We start from the raw sequence: 25,384 nt of genomic DNA on the forward strand, positions 1-25,384 counted from the left end.
AAACAGCAAAAGCCATATTCACCAACACTGAGGGCCCACGAGACAAACAGCACCACTGCAGCCACGACCCATCAATGCCCCCACAGTGCAGAGGACCCCCTCTGAGGAAACACTGGGATAGTAATCCTAAAACATAACAAAACTATAAAAACAACATAAAAGAACAATCCTAAAACTATAAAAAAAAACATAAAAGAACAATCCTAAAACTATAAAAACAACATAAAAGAACAATCCTAAAACTATAAAAACAGCATAAAATAACAATCCTAAAACTATAAAAACAGCATAAACGAACAATCTTAAAACTATGAAAACAACATAAAAGAACAATCCTAAAACTATAAAAACAACATAAAAGAACAATCCTAAAACTATAAAAACAGCATAAAATAACAATCCTAAAACTATAAAAACAACATAAAAGAACAATCCTAAAACTATAAAAACAACATAAAAAAACAATCCTAAAACTATAAAAACAGCATAAACGAACAATCTTAAAACTATGAAAACAACATAAAAGAACAATCCTAAAACTATAAAAACAACATAAAAGAACAATCCTAAAACTATAAAAACAGCATAAAATAACAATCCTAAAACTATAAAAACAACATAAAAGAACAATCCTAAAACTATAAAAACAACATAAAAAAACAATCCTAAAACTATAAAAACAGCATAAACGAACAATCTTAAAACTATGAAAACAACATAAAAGAACAATCCTAAAACTATAAAAACAGCATAAAATAACAATCCTAAAACTATAAAAACAGCATAAAAGAACAATCTTAAAACTATAAAAACAACATAAAAGAATAATCCTAAAACTATAAAAACAGCATAAAATAACAATCCTAAAACTATAAAAACAGCATAAAAGAACAATCTTAAAACTATGAAAACAACATAAAAGAACAATCCTAAAACTATAAAAACAGCATAAAATAACAATCCTAAAACTATAAAAACAGCATAAAAGAATAATCCTAAAACTATAAAAACAACATAAAAGAATAATCCTAAAACTATAAAAACAGCATAAAATAACAATCCTAAAAATATAAAAACAGCATAAAAGAACAATCCTAAAACTATAAAAACAGCATAAAAGAATAATCCTAAAACTATAAAAACAACATAAAAGAATAATCCTAAAACTATGAAAACAACATAAATGAACATTCCTAAAACTATAAAAAAAAAACATAAAAGAACAATCCTAAAACTATAAAAACAACATAAAAAAACAATCCTAAAACTATAAAAACAGCATAAACGAACAATCTTAAAACTATGAAAACAACATAAAAGAACAATCCTAAAACTATAAAAACAGCATAAAAGAATAATCCTAAAACTATAAAAACAACATAAGACAACATTCCTAAAACTATAAAAACAGGGTAAAAGATAATTCTAAAACTAAAAAAAACATTATAAAAGATAAACCTAAAACTGAAAACATAAAAGATAAGATCCTAAAACTATAAAAGCATAAAGGATAACAATCCTAAAATGAATAAATAATTATCTAAAAGCTAAATTAAACAAGCCTACATACAATACACACAGCTTTATGCATTAATCTAAACTAAACAAAAATCTAAGTACAATAACTCGTGTATAAAATACAATAACAATGAAAATATGAGTCAATATAAGTGAACAGCCTTTTTGCTTTTAAAACTCTTCTTACAACGCACTTTTATCCATTGCTGCTTGTTGTGTGTTGTGTACATATTTGCTACTGTTTTTACCTCTTATCTGTTTAAATGTTTTGCCTATTTTATTTTATTTTAAAGCACTTTGGTAAGCCTGTTTAAACGTGCTATAGAAATAAAGCTGACATTGACATTGACAATACTAATTACTCCCCAATGAGCAGTTAAATGTATAGTATGTAGTATACATACTTAGCAGACTATTTTTTATTCTGTCACATTTTCCAGAATCTATATTGAAACATAATTTTGTTACTCTATATCCTGCTATATATTTTTGTCAATGTTCATGTAGCACGACAAGAACCACATGAAGCAACACAAGAAAGAGCAAATTAGTCTCACAGTATTGACTTTGCCTTCCTGCTTGGTTCAAATTATCAACAAGTTGAAGGATGGTAAACCACAAAGCTTCTGTTAGCAAACACATAGTCAATTTATTAACAAGCCTGCAGCAACAACACAATAGGGTCAAAGCCTGTACCCAGAATGCCTTGCGAGTTTCTAAAGGTCTCGACCCAGTGGCGTTTTCGTCGATTGCATCAACTATGAAGCCAAGCGTGACTATTAACAAGTGAGAGTAACAGGTAAAAGTGAGATAACACAGTTAGCTACATGCCGCGAGCAGAGGGTCCCAAGTTGACTTTGATGAAGGGAAATGGTAAAATCAAGATAAATAACACAGCCTCCTGGGATTTATGAGGGGATTTATGGAGGAACTCAGGAACCTCTGCGGAATATCATGAACCAACAAGGACCTTTTATTGCTCTTGGAGAAAATGAGACCTTACTTCGCTCTCCATCAATTGCATTAGAAACAGCAATATGTGCAGACCCATTTTCCTTGTCAGAGTTCATTTATCACTGTCTAGGCAAAAGTCACAATGTACTGGAAACAATATGTTACGCTGCCAACAAATACAAGATGCTGTGAAAAGCAATACTTTGATTGTGCTCTCATGACATTTTGAAAACCCATAATGCTTTACGTTTATAAATAAACATAAATATAACCCTGATATTCTCTTCAGACACATTTTCTGCTTTTGCTCTGTTTTTTAAAAAGGCCCTAAATCAGATGACTCACTGTTAAATAATTTAGCTTTGAAGAGATTCTGGCAAATGCTTGACGCCTCAGGGGAGGGAGGCAGCAACTCGCCCACACTGTGTACTGTGGCGATGAGGAGCTGCTGACATCCATTGGGGATATTGTTGGGGGTCTTGGAGCTGTGGACCGTTTGTTCACCTTTGAGAGGGTACTAGAGTTTGCTCAACCACTCTAATGTTTTTTGGATTTGGAAAAGGCCTACAACCATGTCCTCCGAAGCATCTTGTGAGGAGGGCCTTTACTAAATACCTTCCAGTCACTCTACCATGGGTGCGAGAACCTCACCCACATTGCCAGCTCTAAGCCAGACCTGGGGTGCATCAGAATAGTCTCTCCCATCTCCTTTCCTATCCACTTTTCCTTAATCTCAAGAAGTGTTTAAGCCATGATAAGGAGTGTTCCAATTCTCTTAAAGCTAAGTAAAGGAGGCTCAATGCTTCCTTTATAACCTCCTTTAACCTTGGACACACTGATGCTTCTGTTACCAAAGGACACCAGATAATGCTGCCAAACAATTCCTTTGTGCGACAACTTTTAAAGGGACACGCTCATCAGAGGGTTCACGGAAACTCACGACTGAAAACAGAGTACTCCGTCGTTCAACAAAAAGAGATCAGAAACATTTTTAGCCACATTATGTTTTATTCAACATATTTCATTTACCTTGGAATTCTTTGTGCGGTTGTACATTTGTATGCCTACAAAGTTATGTAGGTCTATATCTTGCATAAAAGTCTTGCAACAATTTCATACATCATCATACTTACTGTATTTTGTAAGGGTGTAAAGATTTACCGATCTAGATCTTTTTTTGTTAAAACACCAAACGTTAGTTGGTGAGAAAATTTAGTTTTCAAGGAATGTTTTTCATGTAAATGCCTTAAACAGTCAGGCAATAAAATTCTCAAAATATATCAATATTGTGTTTTTAGTCTTTAATGTGAAAAAATCCAGATTATTGTCTGATATCAATCGCAGGCCTCTAAATCGAATCAAAATGAAATTGTATCGTGGCAGGCTTTGAAACATTGGCAAATATCGACTCGTTGTTCTGATAATCAATATTGTATCTTATCGGAATAAAACCGGTGATTTACACCCCTATTATTTTGAATTAATGTTGATTTCTGAGTGGAAGGTGAGTGTGAGCAACCATTCTCAGTGTTACCTGGTAGCCTCTTTTCCTTTGATTTACATTCAAACCTTGTGATATTTGAGTTTATATCAGTGGTTAGAGGCATAGGGGAAAGTTATAAATGCGCTTTTAGAAATGTGTAGTTTTCTCACCACGGCAGACATCACTAACTTTCGCCACCGTCAGATTATTACGTCACCTAGTGGATAAGGATGAGAGAGAAAACATTTTTGGGTGCCAATTTTAATAATCTATTCTGCTCCCCAGTATCGATTTTTTTGTTTTTTTATTATTGTATTTTTCACATTTTTGTGGGCGACCACTGGGTGGCGATAATGCACCAACAAGTGAGTGCAAACACGGGGAAGACTTGCAGCATGAAGAAGAGTTACAGCAGCTGGGGCTTCCCTTGAGCAAACAAACCAACCACCGTGATTAAACCTGCACCTGTACAATTTAAAAGTATGAACATACTTATGATCGATTCCATGACGAACGGATTTAGACATGACCAAAGCTGTATTGAACTCTGCTCTGGACAAGTAGCGTATTGTGTAACACAACTAACATTACTGCTCATCTTGTCCTTCACCATCTGGACATAAAGCTAGCGCAAGCAAGATAAGACACCCGACCAACGGACCCTGGATGGGATGTTGAATAAACTTATCCAGGTAATGAAGCCAGTCAAGGTGTCTACGTGCGTTATGTCAGATTAGGCGGACCCAACCCTGTCCATCAGAGCACGCATCATGCACACCTCCTCCAAGCGACACATGCGAGCCAAAAGGTTGACCATCAGCATTTCCAATAAGTTTTAGATAAGGCAAAAAGTGTTACATAAAATTACATTTTATTCTTGCTGTTCACTCCTTTTCCTTAGAAGGATGGTGGCTGCTGCGCTGCGGAGCAAATCAGCTGTGTGCCGTGGTGCGCACGTCAGCTGCAGCTTATGAAATGAAACTCTGAAAGACGTCAGAATGATGTCCACGCTGGTCAACTATTATAACACTGGGTCCAATGTAAAGCCACACTTTGATCACACTACAGAGTAAATAACAAGTGTAACAATGATGATGATGATGACTAATGTGCGCTGATCATTTCTGACATGTTTTGTACCTCCTTTCTGATGGAGGTTTTATTTTTTCAGTATAAATAATAATAAATCACTGAATAAATAATGATGAATCAGTCAACAACTGAATCAGTGAACAACTGAATTCTTGAAGTTTAGTATTCAACTTGTGTGTTTAGATAGGAAAAATCGTGATAATCACAATACTTGTAAACTCAAGAATCGCAATTTAAATCGAATTGGCACCCAAGAATCGGGATTAAAATCGAATCGGAACAAAAGGGTATCGTTGCAGCTCTACTAGTGGAAGTGTGTCTGATTGTCAAAACAACATGATGGCCTTTCTCCTTGAGGAAGTCTCCCAACTCCTGTCTTTAACCCCGTGGGGTTAAGGAAAAGTGGATAAGAAAGGAGATAGGAGGGACTATTCGAACACAGCCCTGTTCACAGTGAGGGTTGGTCTCCACCAGGGCTTCCCTTTGTCACTGTTTCAGTATATAAGTTTTATGGACAGAATATCCAGGTACAGAGGGGGTCCAGTTGTCTTCAAATCAACCAATATTTAGAAAAGAAAAAAAAAAAAAACTCATCTTTGCAACAATGAGCAAACATTTTTTCCCCCATGTTTTCAGTGCACCAAAATCTTTTCTGGTTTTACAAATGTTCTCCAAGATCAAAATTCTGTACTAAGCTTTAATACCACTGTGTATGGGGCTTGTGGGTGCACAGCTATAGGGAGGAATTATTGGTTAAACATATTTGTGAAGCTTTGTAAGGTGTATTTTCCTTTCAGGTAGAGATGACTTAACACATGCTGGCAATGCAGGTCTCTCAGAACTTTATACCCCGAGTTCAACCCTTACACAGCAAAACAAAATTGAAGAAACGATGTCGGACACAAATGGGAGCATATCTAAATCTAGGTAAAACTCTTTTTTCCTCCAACAATCATAAGTATGATTAGTTTTTTTTCCAGTGGTTTTTTTTTTTTTTTTTTTTTGCAATATTTCGGTAAAATGTTTTTTAATCTGGCAAAGAACATTAGGTTTGAAGAGCACAACACTCCCTTTTGACTTCAAAAACTGAAGCACAAATTGCTTAGATTCTTTGTAGAGTCGCTTGTCTCAATAGTTCGGAGATATTGGATTCTTGAAAAATGACAATGAAAAGGAATTCAAGTTCTAAATGAAACCGTCAACTGTATTCTCATTTTAGATGCTTTGATGCTGTTAATAATAAATATGTGATGTTTTCCCTTGCAAAATAAATAAATAAAAAGAAGCAGTCTTTGGCGTAATTAGAACTGACATGCCATGCTTGCATGCAATTCATGTTGCGTTAAGTCTAAATATTGCCTGTGTTCAATAGCACAGCCTTCTGGCTACATCTTCATCTACTTGTCTTTAGAGGGCGAATGATTCACATGACTACACGTTTCTATATTAAGGGTAAAATGAGTGAGTACAGATTATAAATAACCTGACAATTGAGCACTTACCACAACCATTGTTCTGTTAATTACAAGTGGTCATATATAAACAGCACTAAGAAAAGGTCATTAGTCAAGTATTCAATTTACCATTGTTGGTCATGCAAAGAAATGAATGAAATTACACTGAGACCAGAAGGTGCAGAGGCAGCAGACTGGAAAACTCAGAGCCAAATCAAGTGAAAATGCAAGAAATGACAGCAGGGATCTCTTCAGAACACAATGAGAATCACTGATAAAATCCTGAACACTCGGAATAGAATTATTACAATTGGCATGTGAAGGAAAAGAAGAAATGCTTCCAAGGCTATCAAATGCAGGAGTGTGCAGATGGTGGATTGCATGTTGTTTGTTTAGTATGGTGCTTCTTTTTCTTCTTCAAAAGGAACCGAGAAACTTCAGAATCAACACTTCATTTAAAGTTAATTGTGTTCTTTGTACAGGGTTATATAAATTGTGGATTTTTGAAGAAGAAAAGTCCAATTATGTGGTATTACAGCCAGGAGAAGCTACATGGTTTAGGCCTCAATATAAAAATCTAACTTCTTTCAGTTTCCTATTGTTATGGTTTCCTTTTTGTACAATAGCAAAAAACGAAGAACAATCAATACACCTTTTTCACGACAACCGGAAATAGCGCCTCCTGGTGCAGAGTAACTTCCCGTTATTGCGAGTCTAAAGGAAAATGGCTCTTGTTTTTTGAAAGCATTGCTCAACTTGCCAGCTTTTTCATTCGCTGATGCGGAGGCAATAAACTTGATAAGGGGTATAAGTTCTTCCATGAATAATATATCCACAGCTATCAAGATAAAAAAAAAAGAAGTAGCTTTGTGAACTAACCGCTATCTACAGCATATGAAGTACAGACACCGTAATAAAGAAACCTAATTTGGTCTGATAAAATATTTGGAATGTTTAAAGAGAGGCATGTTATAGACTATTAAACTATATTTTAACATTCAGATCTTTAGCCTGGCTAGCTTGTTGTGAGAGGACAATCTGCGGTTTCTGAGCCCTCTAGAAGGCAGACTTCCTCTCTGGTGGTGCAATAAAATTATTCCAGGGAAAGAGAGATGGAACAGCTCCACTTTGAAGGTGTCTGATGATGACTAGATCCGCTGACAAAATCCTCCTGAGTGAAGCACCGGTGTAGTGTAGAACACAGATTCCGGACCCTCCAACTGCTTAGATCCACTGACTCCTTTGGTCTGGGTCCGTCAGAAAAGCGTGGTAAGACAGGTACGGCTGTTTTCTTGCCCCACAAGAGCAACCAGGAACAGAACAAGAGCAACCACGCCGAGACTGAGCCATTTTTGTCACTGTCTCACGCTAAAGCTATAGCCACAGGAAGTTGTTGCACACCACTTCTGGTTTAAAATGCTAAAGTGTGAAAAAGGTCTATTCCTGCTTTTTTATGATTTTTCTAAGCAAGGGTCAGACTATTACATAAATACATAAATATATTCCCTTTCCCCTCCTTGTTTGAACCAAGGCATGCATAGCTAACCATGTCATGTCCTTTCACCTCTCACTGACACATCTATTATAAATCAAGATCAGGTCACTGTATTCTTATAGAAAGGCAATGAGGGAGCTGTTAATCACAGGCATTAATAGATTAATCTATTTGTGTGCAGCTTCAGCCACTCATAAAGCCTAAGATCCTCGAAAAGAGGAATGTTTCTTTGTTCCTTTCCTCCCTTAGTACTAACCACACATCTCTGCAAACACTCTGAGTAAATTACTTGTTAATTGCTCTTCTACTTAAATTAACACCGGCAGAGACACATAGATCTAAGTCTGTAAATATACCTGTGAGCATGTGATAATATTGACAATAGAAAATGACCTGAATGTAAAACATATTTGCTTTAATGTGAGTGAGAATATCAAATGATTAAACAATCTCTATACAAATTTTACTGATTAAACACTTAGACTGAGCATAAAGTTTTTTGAGTCTTGTTGCTATTTTAAATACCTGAAACCAGTCAAAGGTACCCTTAGCCCTAATATATCTATATTAGTTTGTTTTTGTGATATTTTGATTATTGAAATGAAGAAAATAGTTTCTTATCTGACATTATAGCTGACACCTATAATGTCCGGAAATGGCTATCTTCTCTTTCAGCGGCTCAAACACTCCTTTAAATAGTGAGGGGGCGCAATCAGGTGATGAGGCACACCTGAGTGGAAACAGGGGAAAACCTAATCAGTCTCACAGCATTTACATACTGACAAGACAGGTTATGAAGACACAGACAGCAAATCTTGGAACCGCAGACAGGGAATAATTTAACAGATTTAAGTTCAAGAACTAACAAAGTCACACAAAGAAATGATTTAAAAAAAAAAAACAATAAAATAACCACTAACCAATAAAACCTGACTTACTGCCTAAAAAATGAGGACTGAACACAAACCAGAAGCCTAACCCTAACCACATCAACAATTTAAGAGGAAAAAACCCACAAAACAAAACAAACTAAACACAAAAGCTACACGGTTCTTCTTGACAGCACAGGTATCTTAGTTTTCCTCTTTTGTTGTAAATTTTATTTAATTACCAAACATTACATTTTTGCAAAAATAAGAAAATGTTTTAATAGATTATTCACTGTGAATCAAAGTTCTACGAGATGCAACTAACGGTAACACTATACCTGAAGTTTTATACATAAGGCTGACATCACGCTGTCATTATCTGTCATTAGCATGAATGAGGTGTCATGAAGGCTGTCATTAAGTGTCGTTCGTTACCCTAACCCTGACCCATAACCCAAACCTTGACCCTAAAAAACCCCATGAGACCCATCCACCAAACCCCAAAAATGCCAACATAGCTCCAAAGGTGTCATAATAACAGCATAATGTCAGCGATATGTATACAACTTTAAGTAAAGTGTTACCAAACTACCTTATATGGCCACATCTAATTTTCACGAATGGTGTTTAGCCTTTAATAAATCTTATGTCTTAAAACAACCACCAAAAAGACATAAAGCACAGTGTTTTGGATGTATGCTTAGACCAGTTTGTAACACTCCCTGTAGAATAAAAATACACATCCATAAACTTTGTTGATTTAGCAAAAAGATTTTCTCTCTTCATAGCTCACTTAATTAGCAATTATTTACTTCAAAAACACCATTAGCATTTCTTGCATGATAGACCATTGCAATACAGAGATACGCCGACATATGCAATTATACAACATTACTGCTGCTACTTCATGGCGAGCAATAATCAAAGCAGCAGTGCTTAATTGCTCACTGGCTCCCTTAGGTCACTATTAATTAACTGATAGGAAATCAGCACAGAAAATTAAACCAAGACCAGTAGCGTTGCTAAATGTGTGTCCACAATGCTGTCATAAAAAAGTGTGTTTACATTCCGGAGTAGGAGAGAAAGAAAAAGTCACATCTCGGATGAATTAGTCAGTGTCAGCTTAAGAAATACAAGCTGAAGTAAAAGTAGTTTCATTTGACCCAGCTGTAAACACTGAGCAATTTCTGCCAACATAAACAATGGCAGCAAAAATCTGTTCGAATGTCTCTGCTCATCCGCGAGAAAAACAACTATCAGTGCGGCGCCGCTATGGTACCTGCGCCGCAATCAGGAGAAAATCACTGCAGCTCAACCAGGCGACAGGAGCCAGTGAAAGTGTGAACAATGAGCCATCATCTTTTATTCACACACCTCCTCTGTCAGCCACGGGTAATCCAAGTAGTCAGCCCGCACGGTATTTTCAGAGGATTTATTATTATGTCCGAACGCTGATGGACAGACTGACGGCGCTCCTGTTTGAAGCAAATCACTTATCCAATTTCTCCCTCTGACAAACTACTGAAGTTCACAGCTGAGATCAACCAGCTGAAGCCACATCCTCACTTTGAGCGATGTCGGCAAAGAGTCATTTTTATTCATTGTGTGCTGAGGATTACTGAGCCGTGAAATAAACAAGTTACATTAGTGTCAGTGAAAAGGATGGAAGGAGGATTCAGCGCTGTGCTCGCTGCATACCTGATGCTAATGAAAGTATTGCCTTCCTCCTTTTATTTATCAGTTTATCCTAAAGTGTTTTTGAGTGCACTCTTTCTTAGACAAATAGTTAATCTCCTGTACACTCACACTGTCCCAGTGAGACCTCAATACTACAGTTATTTTTTGGGCATTAGTTCAAACAAACATGCAGTATTTTGTGGGAAAAAAACAACACAAGCAAACTCCAAATTCCCCACAGTTGTACTCCTGCAACCAACAGAACAAACAAGAAAAAAATTCTAGTTTTGACTTTTGAAAAATCCATTAAGGCCACGGGTTCAAACATGCACAGGCTAAAACTGATCCATCATCACTAAACATATTCAGCGCACTTCTCCAAGTTTCAAGAAGTATCATCCATATAAGAATCAATGTTTTCAAGCATTTAGATGTAAATTAAATCAGATAGGTCATAAAGGTCTGTCGATATATGATTTATTCTCTACCAGAAAGTGCTCTCTATTAAACAAAAGACATAAAAAAGTACATCCAGATGATCATCTACAACAAAAGCAGGACTTTATGTTTGGTTTTATATTTTCTGCTAACTTAAAATTGAAAAAAATGTAATTTTATTACAAACTAAATATTCATTTTAAGGTCACTGAAAAAGTCATTTTCATTAAACCATATCATATTTGAAGTAGAGTTGTAGCCTAATGGATACAGAACTCAACTTGCAACAGGAGGGTCCCTGGTTCAACCCCCAATGTGGGTCATTGCTATCAACCGTTAAACAAGGCCTTTACCCTACACCAGTGGTTCCCAAACATTCCACAGTCCCTCCCGTACCCCTTCAAACAATTAACCTGAAGCCATGCACCCCCTACTCCTGCACACTTAAGAAACACTATAATGTAATGTTAGATAGAATGTAGCCCTATCATGTAAAGCACATTGAGTTGACTTGTGTATGAAATGCACTATACAAATATATTTGCCTTGCCTACAGTGAAATTTGTCTCTGCATTTCACCTATTCTGTTGAGGAATAATATATCATAAAAAAAATAATAATGATAATAATCTGTAAGCAGACAAGAAAACATCTTATTCAGAATTAAAGCCTACTGGCATTTTCAGTGAGAAACAATCATTTGTTTGGGGGGGAGGAAATAAATCTACCTATGATTGAACATATAGCAGCAATACATATTTATCACCCTAAAACTGTGAAATACAACTCTCTACAACTGAGAAGGACGAGGTTGAGAGGATGCACAGAACTCTGCGGTGTTTGCCTGAATTTAAGAGAGTCTTAAATCGTTCTCCACGCAAAAGTCTTGATCTGTATTTTGTTTTCATGTTCGTCAAAGCTAAAAATCCACTAGTCCGTGGTGGCAAAGGCCATTAAAGTCTTGACAGCACGTTTGGCTAGAGCACAGCAATGTAGCTCTTGCCATATTTGCGCTTTTTTGATGAGATTGTTTCTCTTTCACCACTAAAGGGTATATTTATAGAGGCCAATGTGTCATTTGTGGCAATGCATGGAGGCCCCTGACCGCTGCTCTATTTATATTGTAGTTTCCAATGCTGTCACACTGTGGCAATTTGCGTACCCCACTTTGGGAACTTAGGCACTACACTAACTGCTTAGCTGTGTCAAGGGGGCAAAAGGAAAGGAAAGATGATAGTATCAGGTTAGAAAGGAGCAGCATTTCACTTTTGGTATATGCAAATTATTGAGTTATTGAGAAACTTAAAACTTTAAGTTAACTTGCCTTAATTTTAAGTTTACTAATGCAAAACACTGATTTGAGAACAATTAAATTAGTAAATGAATAAGTCCATGTCAATCAATTAAACTGTGTTGAAGGAGCATAGGGCAGGATTTGAGAAAAAAACATAAATAAACATTCATTTTAAGTTTTTTTAATGCTAATGAGTGATGAAGAGCTCACAACCAAAGATAATGAGTCCACACATCTTTCTCCCTATTGCCTTGAAAAGATTGTGATACATTTTGTACTGCTATTCTGGGCGCAAATTTCCCCCGCAGTTCCGCAGGCGTGACGTCAAATGACGCTGGTGCACATTCTCGACGACTTGGAAATAAAGAAGAATGAGAAGAAGACGGCTTGGAGACTGAAAGAAGACAAGCACAGTGGACTAAACTACTGTTTGGTTCCACAGATGTACGCAGAGGCATGTGCACAGGTCTTGCAGTAAACACGAACGGCGAGTAAATAGATAACCGTGACACAGTTGGAGTGCGGATCGGGTCGCATTTTGTCGTCCGAGTCCGACTCAATAGTCAAAACCTAATTTTTTTATCAAGGAAATGACAAATTTACATTTGTTTTAGTGGTAGCGCATGGGTAACAAGAGAACGTCAAACACAGAGACCCAGTGCACGCAAGAGACCCATCGGATCTATTTGCATAATCCATGTATCAAAGATAAGGATAATCAACGTCATTGTGCAGAAAAAATAATGTTTCAAAGATGTTTTCATTTAAAATTGTCCTCCCCTGCTCCTTTCTCCCTGCATCGTGGATCACTGCTCTCACTGTAAGAGTTAAAGTTGCACTCTTCCTTTCCTGCTGCTGAATGCTGCATTACAACAACACAATGTGACTGAACCCGAAAGCAAGGCAAGGCAAATTTATTTGTATAGAGCATTTCATACATGTGCTTTACTTGATCAAAAAGTGCGACAGAAAACAATCAACAGCTTAAATTCTATAAGAACATAATTTAAAATCATCAGTACAATCATTTAAAATCATCAACAACATGACCAAAAATCTCTCTCTCAGTCATATGCAGTAGAGAAAAAAAGTGCCTTTAACTTTGACTTAAAAATGTTCACATTGGATGCTGACTTCAGCTCTATTGGCAGTTTGTTCCACTTCTTTGCAGCATAACAACTAAAAGCAGCATCACCATGTTTACTGTGAGCTCTGGGCTCCACTATCTGACCTGTGTCCATAGATCTGAGAGACCTGCTGGGTTCATACCTGACTAACATGTCACTGATGTATTCTGGACCAAACCCATTCACAGATTTATACACCAGCAGCAGAACTTTAAAGTCTATTCTGAGGCTGACTGGGAGCCAGTGTAAAGACTTTAAAACTGGACTAATGTGTTCTGAACTCTTTGTTCTGGTTAAGACCTGAGCTGCAGCGTTCTGAACCAGCTGTAGCTGTTTGATGCTCTTTTGGGGGATTCCTGTCAGAAGACCATTACAATAGTCCAGTCTGCTGGAGATAAAAGCATGGACCAGTTTCTCCTGATATTTCTGAGTCATTAAACCTTTCACTCTGGAGATGTTCTGTAGGTGGTAGAAGGCTGTTTTTATGATAGATTTGATCTGACTGCTGAACACCAGTTGTAAATATCTGTCCGAACCCGGTCTTAGAGCAACAGGTAACGAAGAGCTGACCTTTCCCTGCACTTTAATGGCAGTGGAAGAAAACAGAAGTATTGTAGCGTGCCGGTATGGATTGGGGGCACAATTGCAAATTAATATCTAAACCATTTGAGCATGTTAAAACATGGATGCATCCTGGAATTAACTCTCCCTATGTGGTGTAGCTCTATTAAGGACCCTGTGGCTAAAGGACACACCGTGAAGGTGGTCTTCAAAGGGCTTATTGGAAAGCTACAGTGCACCTCTGGAGACTTCAAAAAATCAAGGATCAAACACCTCTGCTTCTCATGTTTCCCGCCCTGTTAGGAACGGCCTCCCTCCGTCTCTACTTTTACTTTTTCCACATCATTAGTTTCCTACACCTTCAAAGAGAGGTAATGAAGGGAATGCCTACATACACCTTTGTGTGCAAGTGCAGCAAGGCATCCATAGAGTTCACCCATTTCCAGTGAATTCTATAACCTAGAAAAAAAAAATGTGGCAAGAAAGTAGGTGAAAATAATGAAGCAGGGAGACAGCTAGATGGACACAGAGAAAATGCAGATATAAAAACATTAATTATAGGTTTTTTACTTTACTCCTTTCCTTTTTTTCCTTACTGGCTTTAACTGCCATTTGGGATTTCTTCTTCTTCTTTCTTGGTTATTGACGTGTCGCAACCAAATTGAGTAGGTGCATATCGCCAGCTGTATATGTTTTATTTCATTACTTTCCCATTCTACACTCCCGTTCGGGATTTAAGATGAGCAATAAATGATGAGACTCCTGGATCGGATGATTTGGTTTACAATGTAAACAAATCCACAATGAGCATTTTACACCTCAAACACTGCAGGGTGCACGTGTGTATCCAGCACATTTAAAGTCCACAACGTGTGTGTTTGTGTGCGCGGATGTGTGTGTGTGTGTGTGTGTGTGTGTGTTCTGTGGTGTTCCTGCAAAAAATGCATGCCAGCTCATTTATTACCCTCACTTAAGAGCTGCTAATCCTCTCTCAGCAAACACGCACACACACACACACACACACACACACACACACACACACACACACACGCTCTCATGCAAAGAGAAAATGAGCGTTTTCATAGTCCAGCTCTGCCTGGTTAGAGGGAAGTCAGTGTTTAATGAGCTGGAGGCCCAATGGCTTCCCTCGACTGTAGCCTGTGAGTGGTAATTAATCAGACAGCTCTCCTGTCTTACAGCACCCCACCACCTCCACCCCCACACACATACATTCATTCTCCCACTCTCCTTGAACCAGCTCAATGTGTGCAACTTCATAAATGGATGAAACCCTTGAAATTGTCTCCCATGGCGAGTACCACGACGTTCTTTGCAAAGATTATTTTAAACAATTTTCTCAACCTTCTTTCAACTAGTCTGGGGCACTTGGATGAACCATCCTTCTACCCTATTCTGTTTGTGGTTCACTAACCCCAACCAGTCGAAGCAGATGGCCTGGTTCTGCTGGAGATTTCTTCCTATAAAAAAGAGGGAGTTTTTTCTTCCCACTGTCGCTAAATGCTTGTTCATGTGGATCTTGTTGGGTTCTTTCTTATTTTTTACTATGGACTTCATATTTTGTTCAGCGCTTTGAGATTACTTTACTTTGTTGTATTTTGCGCTACATAAATAAAGTTGAATTGAATTGAATTCTTTAACAGTGGGTTATTCTTCAAGAGAGGATTACACATTAAACATCTACAGCACCCTAATTCTGTCTTTACATCTAAATCCTTAAGCAGACTGCATTACTTTATTGTTATTGACCTCAACATAATGCCGTCACAATGTAAGCCATGCACAACAGGTGTCTGAATGAGCTGGAATGGATCGAGGCGTCGCGTCTTTCCCGTGCCAGCTGCCATCTCTCGCTGAGCATGTTGCTCTGCTTCAACATTGTGCCAGCAGGTGATAAAAAAAGTGACAGACAATGGCCTTCAGCTCTAACACCCACATTCCCCAATGGTGTGCTTTATATTCACGAGCACAATGTGCTAAAACACTGAGAACGTGCAGAGAAAGGTCAATGATCAGGCATTGTTCAGATTACTTATAGGAGTGGCAGTGAAATAATTACACCAAAAACACGTCGTTGTCATTTCAGAAGTCAGTTGTAATAACGGAAGCTGAAGCCACACCTACCACTAAGTACACTAAAATCTGTCATGGCTAATTTGATATGAATTGTAAAGGTGTTCTTTTTTTACATTTCCACTTCGGCCAATTCAAGTTTGAAGTGAAAATCTACATTTAAAAAGCATGTTAAGGTTTAATTTATTCAGATTTTATAAAGAAATTGACTTAGACCTTTGATGATGATGAGCGTTCCCACTGAAGTATATTTCCAAGTTTCCCAAGATGCATTTCAAACCTACAACGACAAATACCTGAAGCACACTGAGGCTAAATATCTCCATTGATTCTCCACCTTTGAAAGTTCTGAGAGCATTTTAAGCAATAAAGTGAGCAAGTAGAATATCACCATGTGCTCATAAAACTTGCGGAAAACAAATTTCATGCTGACATTTCAGAGATTTTCTGAGACCCTCCATTGTGCGACTGACAAAACTTCTGGTTAACTTCAAAATAAGAGCCCAATTTACAAAAGTGTTAAAAAAAATTAATGGAAGACAAGAAGATATGCTTTTGTTTTGAAAAGGGGATGTTTGATTTTTAGCTTGAAGCCGGTGTCACAGTCTGAGTTTACCTTGTACTGAGATCGATTATGAGCATGTGCACTACCGGAAAATTAATTTTTGTTAGTTCCGCTGTGAGTTTTGCTACTTCCGACGTGCTGAGATGGAAAATTCAATTTCAAAGCTAATGTCCCAAGCTAATGTTATTGCAAGTATTGTGATTGTATATTAAAAAAAAAATGTTTTATAATGTATTCTATGCAGTTTTTTTTATTATTACATGTATTGTGTTTGTACAAAAAAACCCAACATGTTTTATAATTTATTCTATGCAATTTTATTTATTATTACATGTATTCTGTCTGGATAAAAATAAAGCTTTTTAAGAATATATTCTTCCTTTCACTAATTTCCCACGGCAAGCTGAGTATGGCAATCTGAGTGACAATCTCAGTCAACAACTTGAGTAAAGTAATAGTGTCTCAAGCAGCAATGTCAGTACGAAAAGGAATAATTTATTTCCCTAAAAACCTGATTATAATATACATTGGAATAAATAACAGTTAACCTAATGTAACTTTAAAATAATAAGCTGTTGTTTTCATATAAATCTGATCATGACAATCGTATTTTTTTTCATCACTGGTTGATTTTTTTATCGATGGTCGACTGATATGATGTTTTATGCCTTTTTTTTAAATCAGCACAACAATCTCTGTGCATGACTAATCCAGCACGGGTACATCTCAGTACGTAGCAGTCACGTACTGAGATTGCAAAAGAATCTCAGTACGAGGTAAACTCAGACCGTGACGCCGGTCCCAGGACGATTTTACGTTCCGCTAGCAATGCATCATGGGATGGTTGAGCATGACTAGTGTGCCCACTGTGCATACTTCAAAAATGTCCCAATATAGTATAAATCTGGGCAGGGTTGGGGTCAATTCTATTTTTCAGTTACAATTACTTTTTCAATTAACCATGTTCAATTCCATTACGATTACAGTGACCAGCATTTTTCCCAATTAAAATTATATTGTAATAATTTTATATCCTCAGAAAGACAGTTACAATTGTGTTCTCAATTACTAAATTTGTATTACAATTAATCAGAATTACTGAGCCTGAAATAAATAACCTAAAAGTTAACCTTCCTTTGTGTGAGCTTTCTGTTAGCATCTCTGATGATAACGGGTCCTAAATCAGCTGTAAAATACACTAAAAACATTTATCATCTAATTTATTTTCTATCGCTTGGTTACCTTGTTTGGCTTCCTAATCAATACAAATATAGGTTTTAGTATTTTTGGTATAAGTGTCTGAGCCTTTTTTTGGTCAGGACACCCCTCTATTAAATTTTTTTTTCAATGGTAAAATGTGGGAAAGCTTTATATGAAACATATTTTAATAACTGTTAACTATATATATATGTAGAACTATAGACTAAGCTGTAACATGGCTCCTCAGTTTTGCGTTAAATTGTAATTCAACAGTTTAATAGAATTTTCATGGCAATTACAAATACAAGGTAATGATCTAAACTCAATTACAATTTAATTATGATACGACAGCAACATATTTTTAAAATTACAATCACAATTATAATATTTTCATACTATCTAATGTGAATGCACCACATACTCATTATGACATCAGACTTAGTATGAGTAGTATGTTAGTATGTGATTTCCATAGACAGCTCAAACTACTGAGCTATGTAGGTGTGAGTCAGCGTTAGATCATCACCTAAAAGCTATAGTCAAACCAGACAGAGGTGCAGATGAGAAAAAAGAAAGGTCTCTCCAGGTGACAGGACCCCCTACTGCACTCCTGATGAACCAAGCGAGCAGGTCTGTCAGTCTGCCGGCAGCAATCAACGAAACCCCACCAAGATCCCAGCATGTTTTCAGCCTATTCATTATTAGTGCAGGGCACGGCGACAGGAGACAGGCTCACCTTCAGCTCGCACCGTGAACGGAGACTCTCCCGCTCGCCTGGCTGACAACTGGCCTCCCAGAGAAGTCATCAGAAAGCACAGGCTGAAGAAGCCAATCCCCACCACAAAGATCCTGTGACAAGAGGTAGAGCAGCAATGGAGAAGTTAAGAAACTCCTGAAACAGGCCAACGTCAGAAAAGGAAGCTGTATAAATGATAGACCAAGATAAGTAATGCTCAAAGTCACGACACATTGGTCTGTGTAGGGTTTTTTTTTTGGTCATCGTATTTTCCATTCAGCAAAAGATGTGAAAAAAAAAAAAAAAATGACAGTTTTTTTGTTTTGTTTTTTTATTTAAAATTCAACAATTAAGCATGTTTTGATACCACTAGCCACTAGCAGCAGCCGTCAACACAGACGGAAGTTGATCACAAGAAACGAGGAACACCAGTAGATTCATTACACCATATCATGTGCATAACATCTATGTTTTTGCTTGGATTTATTCATGTATTAATAACGTTTCTATTAATGTGACTTATGTGTTGCTCTTTTTTTTTGTCCAGGAGTAAAAGTCTGCCCCGTCTGTGGGTCCCCTCTGTGTGGTGAGCTTAAAACAGGAATCTCCTGTCCTAGTTTCCATTAAATATTTAATTAATCAGAATAATTCATTTTAAAACAGAAGAACGCTGCTTGTCTGGTTTTTAATTTTTCTGTATTTCTGTTTTAGTTTTTAAGTCAGTAAAACAAAGCTGTTTATTTGTTATTTTGATTTGGTTTGAAAACGGAATAAAGAAAAAAACACTTACGGGTCAAGAAGGGTTATTTTCATTTACTATAATAGAAAATGAAATGTAAAAAAAGCCTGTTTTTTCATATGGTGCCACCGAAAGTTGGCCTTTTCAAAGTAAGAGCTAGGATGTCTTCTCATCTGCAAACATCTCTGCACGCATTTCACACCAAAATGGGGTTGGAAAAGATTTTTTATTGTTTTGAAAAACAACGTATTGATTCATGTCCATTAAGTTCAACTTGTTACAGACCAGCGCCCAAATCAGGCAGTTTTTTAAAGTTTTGTTTATTGCTTTTCAACCCTTAAAAAGAAAAATGTCTTGAATTTCACTTTTGAATTTTTAAAACAAAAAAAAAAATGTATTTTTTTAATATCCTTTGTTGAAGGAAAAATCCGATGACCAAAAAAACTGACACTGACGAATGTGTTTTTGCATTTTAAAATGAAAATCTAATTTTAAAATCCTATTCTGAACAGAAAATCCAATGACCAACACAGGGTTCCTACTATGGAAGCTTCCATATTCTACAGTCAAATAAAATTCCTGACTTTTTAAGACTTTTTTATCGCCATTTGAAATTAAATTTAAGACCAAATTCACAGTAAACACAATTGGGGAAAAAAAAGCCACATCAATTACAAAGGGTTAGGGTACATTTGTTCCAGTGTCTAGTGCAGATGTAAAACTGGCGGCCCCCAAAGTAAACACACAAAAACACACAAAATTACAGTAAAATACACAAATAAAACAGACTGCAATAATCAAAATCACTCTAAAAACACACAAAATGACTACAAAAATAGCCACTAATCTATAAAACACCAACAAAAATACAAAAAATAAAAACCATTATGAAAATGTTTTAATGAACAGGCAATTTTTGTTAAATTTACATTTCCCCATATTGTTGAAAGTCCTGCTGCAATCACCGTTTTGTAGATGGTTTAGCTGTCGTGATTGCACAATGTTACGGTAAATTATAAATTAAAAAAAAATTAAAAAACAAATGTTACCATTTATTTTGAAATGTGAGACTATTTACATTCTAATGTGTTAAAATATAAGACTTTTGAAACATCGATTTAAGATATTTTAATGACAATTAAGGCCTTATTTTTAGATTCATGAATTTAATGCCTTTTAAGAGTTTTTAACCCTGCAACACGTACACTGACCACACATTGGTCTTTTTTGTATTTTTATAGTTTTGTTGTAATTTTTTGAACTAAAGCGTTGACAGCAAACATTGCATACTCACATTACTGCATTATTGATAGACTTTATGTGGCGCTTAATGAGCAAACATCTAAAATAAAAGATTTCCCAAGCTCTCTGCAAACAAACACGTTGGAGTAACTCTATTAATTTCACAGTGTTTGTCTGATCACTCAGGGGAGGTCGTGCTGACAAAAACATTTAGAGCTGCAGGAAAAATTCCTTTTCTGCTCGGCAGTAAACACAAACAACTTCTGGAGCAGTTAAAGCTGAGAACCCATCACGCACATACAGGGTGTGTGATCGGATCATATCCAATATTGGAGGTGATGCTGTGAAACTGGGGAGCAGCATGTGTGATCGAACCAAGCACTGCAGCACTAAGTCAACAGATAAGACTATTTAGTCCAGTGGTTTCAAACCTTTTTCAGGTTATGACCCCATTTTTCTATCACTAATTTCTGGTGACCCCCAGAAACATTTCTTATCTCAAATTGGTTCAGATATTTTTAAACTGTTTTTTTTTTTTTTAACTAAAATAAAATTTGAGAAAGTGAAAGTATAGGAAACAGTTGTTTGAGTTTGGGTGTGTGGTGTTTTATTTTGAAAAAGTATACAAATTGTAAAAAAAAAAAAAAAAAAGGAAAATGATTTTAGTCCAGTGGTTTCCAACTTTATTCAGGTCGTGACCCCATTTTTATGTCACACATTTCTGGCAACCCCAGAGACATTTTTCTCTAGAATTAGCTCAGATATATTTTATAGTGCTTTTACTGAAAAACACTTTTTTTAATTTGAGAAAGTTAAAGTATAGAATACTGTTGTTTTTTGGGTTTTTTTAATTGGGTGCGTGGGTTAAATATTATTTTAATATATATTTTTATTCTCATCAATTACTACACATTTCAGGTGACCCCAATTTGATTCCAGGCGACACCACATGAGGTCGCGACCCCAAGTTTGAAAAACAGTGAATACGACTATTTAGTCCAGTGGTTTCCAACTTTACTCACGTCGTGACCCATTTTTTATATCGCAAATTTCTGGCGACCCCGAAACATTTTTTCTCTAGAATTAGCTCACATATTTCTATACTGCAGTTTTTTGTTTTTTTTTACTAAAATAACATTCGAAAAAGTTAAATTGTTTGAAATTGGGTGTGTGGTGTTTTAATTAAAAAAACAAAAATATAATATATATATATATATATACATAATTTAATCAGTATTTATTTATTTATTTTTTTATTACTACACATTTAAGGTGACCCCAATTTGATTCCAAGCGACCCCACATGGGGTCACTACCCCACGGTTGAAAAAATTTCCAAAGGGGTTTCCAACTTTTTTCAGGTTGTGACCCCCATTGAATACAAAATCATAAAAAACATGATTTTAACCAGTAATTTTTAAAAATCAATTACTACACATTTCTGGTGACACCAATTTGTTTGACTCCAAGGTTTAAAAAAACTGGTTTAGTCTGTGTCACACATTCGCTCTCACAGATCCGTGGACTCCAATCACTTAAAGCTATCCAAGTGTTAATGTTGTGTCAAGTTTTAAAGAGTTTTACAGTAGCTTGTATTGGTTTGGTTTGAGTGGATTCACTGCTGATAGTGGGAATGTTAACAGCTGAGGGCTAATACAGTAACACTACAGCCTCCCTGTGGTTTTAATTAATTCCAATGGCCTGCTCAAAGCTATCACCACTGTTCACTGTGCATAAAGCATCACTCCTTATAATAGCCTCTATATAACAATATGTCCTCCACTGGGTCATTAAATCAGTGGTTCCCAACCGTTTACAGGTCCTGACCCCATTTCTATATCACAAATTTCTGGTGACCCGAGAGACATTTTTTTTTAGGAAGTGTCTCCTAGTACGCAATACGTATCTATATACAGGCAGTCTATCCGTACAAAAGATGACGTTGCCGGACCTTTTCTACATAAGCGTAGTGTGCCAGAGTTTTCACCGCCTCAAGGATTCTTCCTTCAGCTGCTGTGGGTTTGAATCCCACTTTTGACATTTATATTTTTTCATTTTTAACATATTTAACACGACAAACTCCACCTTTAAAAATACATATACGAAAAAAATAAACATTTTACGGTATTTCCTGGGTTAGAGTTAGAGCTAGAGTTTGGGTTAGGGCTAAAATAAACAAAGTGTCTATTGATACAGACACGTATCAATAGACACTTGCATTTCCACCGTGTCAGGATGGCCGAGTGGTCTAAGGCGCTTGACTCAAGTATCCTTTTTGCCGCTAACGTGGGTTTGACTCCCACTTTTGTCATATATATTTTTTCATTTTCACATATTTAACACGACAAATTTTACCTTTAAAAATACATATATACGACAAAAATAAATATTTGATCATATTTCCTGGGTTAGGGATAGAGTTAGCGAGGTAGCTAAAAATAAATATGAGCTAAAATAAAACTGACGGAACTTTAAGTCATGTGGTGCACCTATCACGTGACCTAAACTGGTCAATGAGGGCCGCTGCGTATGAATAGACTAGCAGTCTATTCATATGTTTCCGTATCAATAGCCACGGCCTAAAAAAAGGGTTAGCAGGGTAGCTAAAAATAAATATGAGCTAAAATTTAACTAACGGAACTTTAAGTCACGTGATGCACCTATCACGTGACCTAAACCATATACATAGACTGCCGGTGTAGTGAAAAAGCTTCCTACAGGCGCATGCGCACTAATAGCGTAGTAAAAATTTACACGTATATTATGTACAACATTTTACTACCTTAAATTTTCCTACTATGATAAACACTAATTCTAACCCGAACTCAAACCCTAAAAATTAAAGGAAATATTCTTACCTTTTTTTCAACAAGACGGACGCACATGCGCAGTTCGCAAGGTGCGCATGCCCATTGTCTACCGTAGGAAACTTTTACCGTTAGGTTATTCTACACTACACCGGTCTATTGACACGTATTACGTACTGATAACCACTGCCTCTTTTTTTTAATTTAGAATTAATTTAATTTTTGATCATGTTCGTTATGCTGTGTTACAAATACAGACTAGCCATGAATAGTGCACAAAGTGACAAGCTGTGCCAGCTCAAATATTTTATACGGCATTTTATTTGAACTAGATTTAGTAAAGTAAAGTAAAAGTATAGTATACTTGTTTGAGATTATGTGCGGCAAAGAAAAATAATAAAATAACAATATTAATTTGATAATAATTTTGAAAAAAAATCATTTGAATCTGTATTTTTTTTTTTTTTTTTATCACCTACTAGACATTTTACTCGACTCAAAGCACGAGAGTTGATAAACATTTTCAAACCAAGCCCACGCAAAAAATACACAGAATTACACCCGAAACACAAAATACAACAAAAATAACACAACAGTATATGCAACATAAACCGAAATACACATAAATGACTCAAAAAAATATATACAATTACATACAACATATAAAGTATATATTGTATTTGAACTAGATTTATATTTGAGAAAGTAAAAGTATAGAATACCTGTTTGAGATTGTGTGTAGTAAATAGTAATATTAATTTGATAATAACAAAAAAAACTAAAATGTATTTTTAATCGGTAATTATTTTTTCTTAATCAATTACAAGTATTTCTTGTATATGTATTATATTTGTACATTTGTATATAGGTAATATTGTTTTCTTTTTTTATCTTATTTTATTTGTTCTGCTGTAATGTGTGCACTTGTATTTAATCATGATTTAATTATTTAACAGTCTTTTACTTTTTAATTTCTGTCTTTCGTTGGTGTTTATTCTTTTATTCTGTAATATTTCTCGAGCCGCTGCAACAAAGTAAAGGTGACGCCACATGGGGTCACGACCCCAAGGTTGAAAAACACTGCATTAAATATTATCATAGAAACAAAGTAGCATTAATATGTTTATACAAACATCTGCAGTGGGGTGGTGATGATGATGATGATGATGATGATGATGATGATGATGATGATGATGATGATGACAACACAGTTCAGACTTCCTTACCTGAACGGCTTGAAGGTGAGAAAACATCTCCTCACCATAATGAACAGCTCGCTGCTTGTTGACATCATTTTCCACCCATGAATAGAACATAGATCCCGTGTGTCATTGAGCAGGTGTACTGGGAGTACTGGGAGTCCACCATAACTTCACTCTACGATGTCTGTCTGAGACTGAATCAATACGCAGCCACGCCGCGTTTATCCGCACGAGTTCAGCTCAAATCCCGCCGTGTTAGAGTTAATCCTCTTCCTGGTCATAAAGAGTCACTTTTTTTCAAGTTATGTTTGAATCCATAACACGATACGAGGAACATGTCAAAGAAATGAAAGGATATGGAGCGCAGTGTGAGAGCGGAGTGCTGCTCTCTGTCCCTCTATGAATGAGCTTCTTTAACCAGGGACCAGCGGCTAGTTTAGCAACAGCGACACCCAACGGCTCACACTGGAATAGCAACGCTTAGCTCAACTGCTAAAGCCACTTATCGTATTAAAAAAAAAAAAAAAATATTTATAACAAGAATAAAATAAGAAAATAAAAAAATTGAGTTAAATAGCCAAACTGCTAAAACTTTTCATCATTAATCAGAAAATTTAAATAAGTTAAATTATATAAATGAACAAACTAAACGAATTTAATTACAAAATAAAAAAAATTAAATAAATAAAATGAGTTAAATAGCTAAACTGCTAAAACTACTTATCATTAATCAGAAGATTGAAATAAGTTAAACTATCGAAAAAAAACAAAAAACAAATTAAATTCCAAAATGAAAAAATGCTAAGACTACTTATCATTAATCAAAAAATAAAACTAAGT

At 36.0% G+C, this 25,384-nt stretch overlaps 1 protein-coding gene across 1 annotated transcript in view; it reads right to left on the reverse strand.

The window, feature by feature from the left end:
* Positions 1 to 24,958, reverse strand: part of mgat5b (alpha-1,6-mannosylglycoprotein 6-beta-N-acetylglucosaminyltransferase B) — a 90,665-nt gene extending 65,707 nt beyond the window's left edge. Inside the window, exons 1-2 of the mRNA XM_028455144.1 lie at positions 24,569 to 24,958; positions 18,555 to 18,667 (exon numbers count right to left, since the gene is read on the reverse strand). Coding sequence (XP_028310945.1) covers positions 18,555 to 18,667; positions 24,569 to 24,636 — 181 coding nt within the window. The 5' untranslated portion in view covers positions 24,637 to 24,958. The remainder of the gene's footprint in view (positions 1 to 18,554; positions 18,668 to 24,568) is intronic.
* Positions 24,959 to 25,384: the final 426 nt, after the last annotated feature.

Source organism: Gouania willdenowi, chromosome 8 (genome assembly GCF_900634775.1).
Source record: "Gouania willdenowi chromosome 8, fGouWil2.1, whole genome shotgun sequence".
Classification (NCBI taxonomy): domain Eukaryota; kingdom Metazoa; phylum Chordata; class Actinopteri; order Blenniiformes; family Gobiesocidae; genus Gouania; species Gouania willdenowi.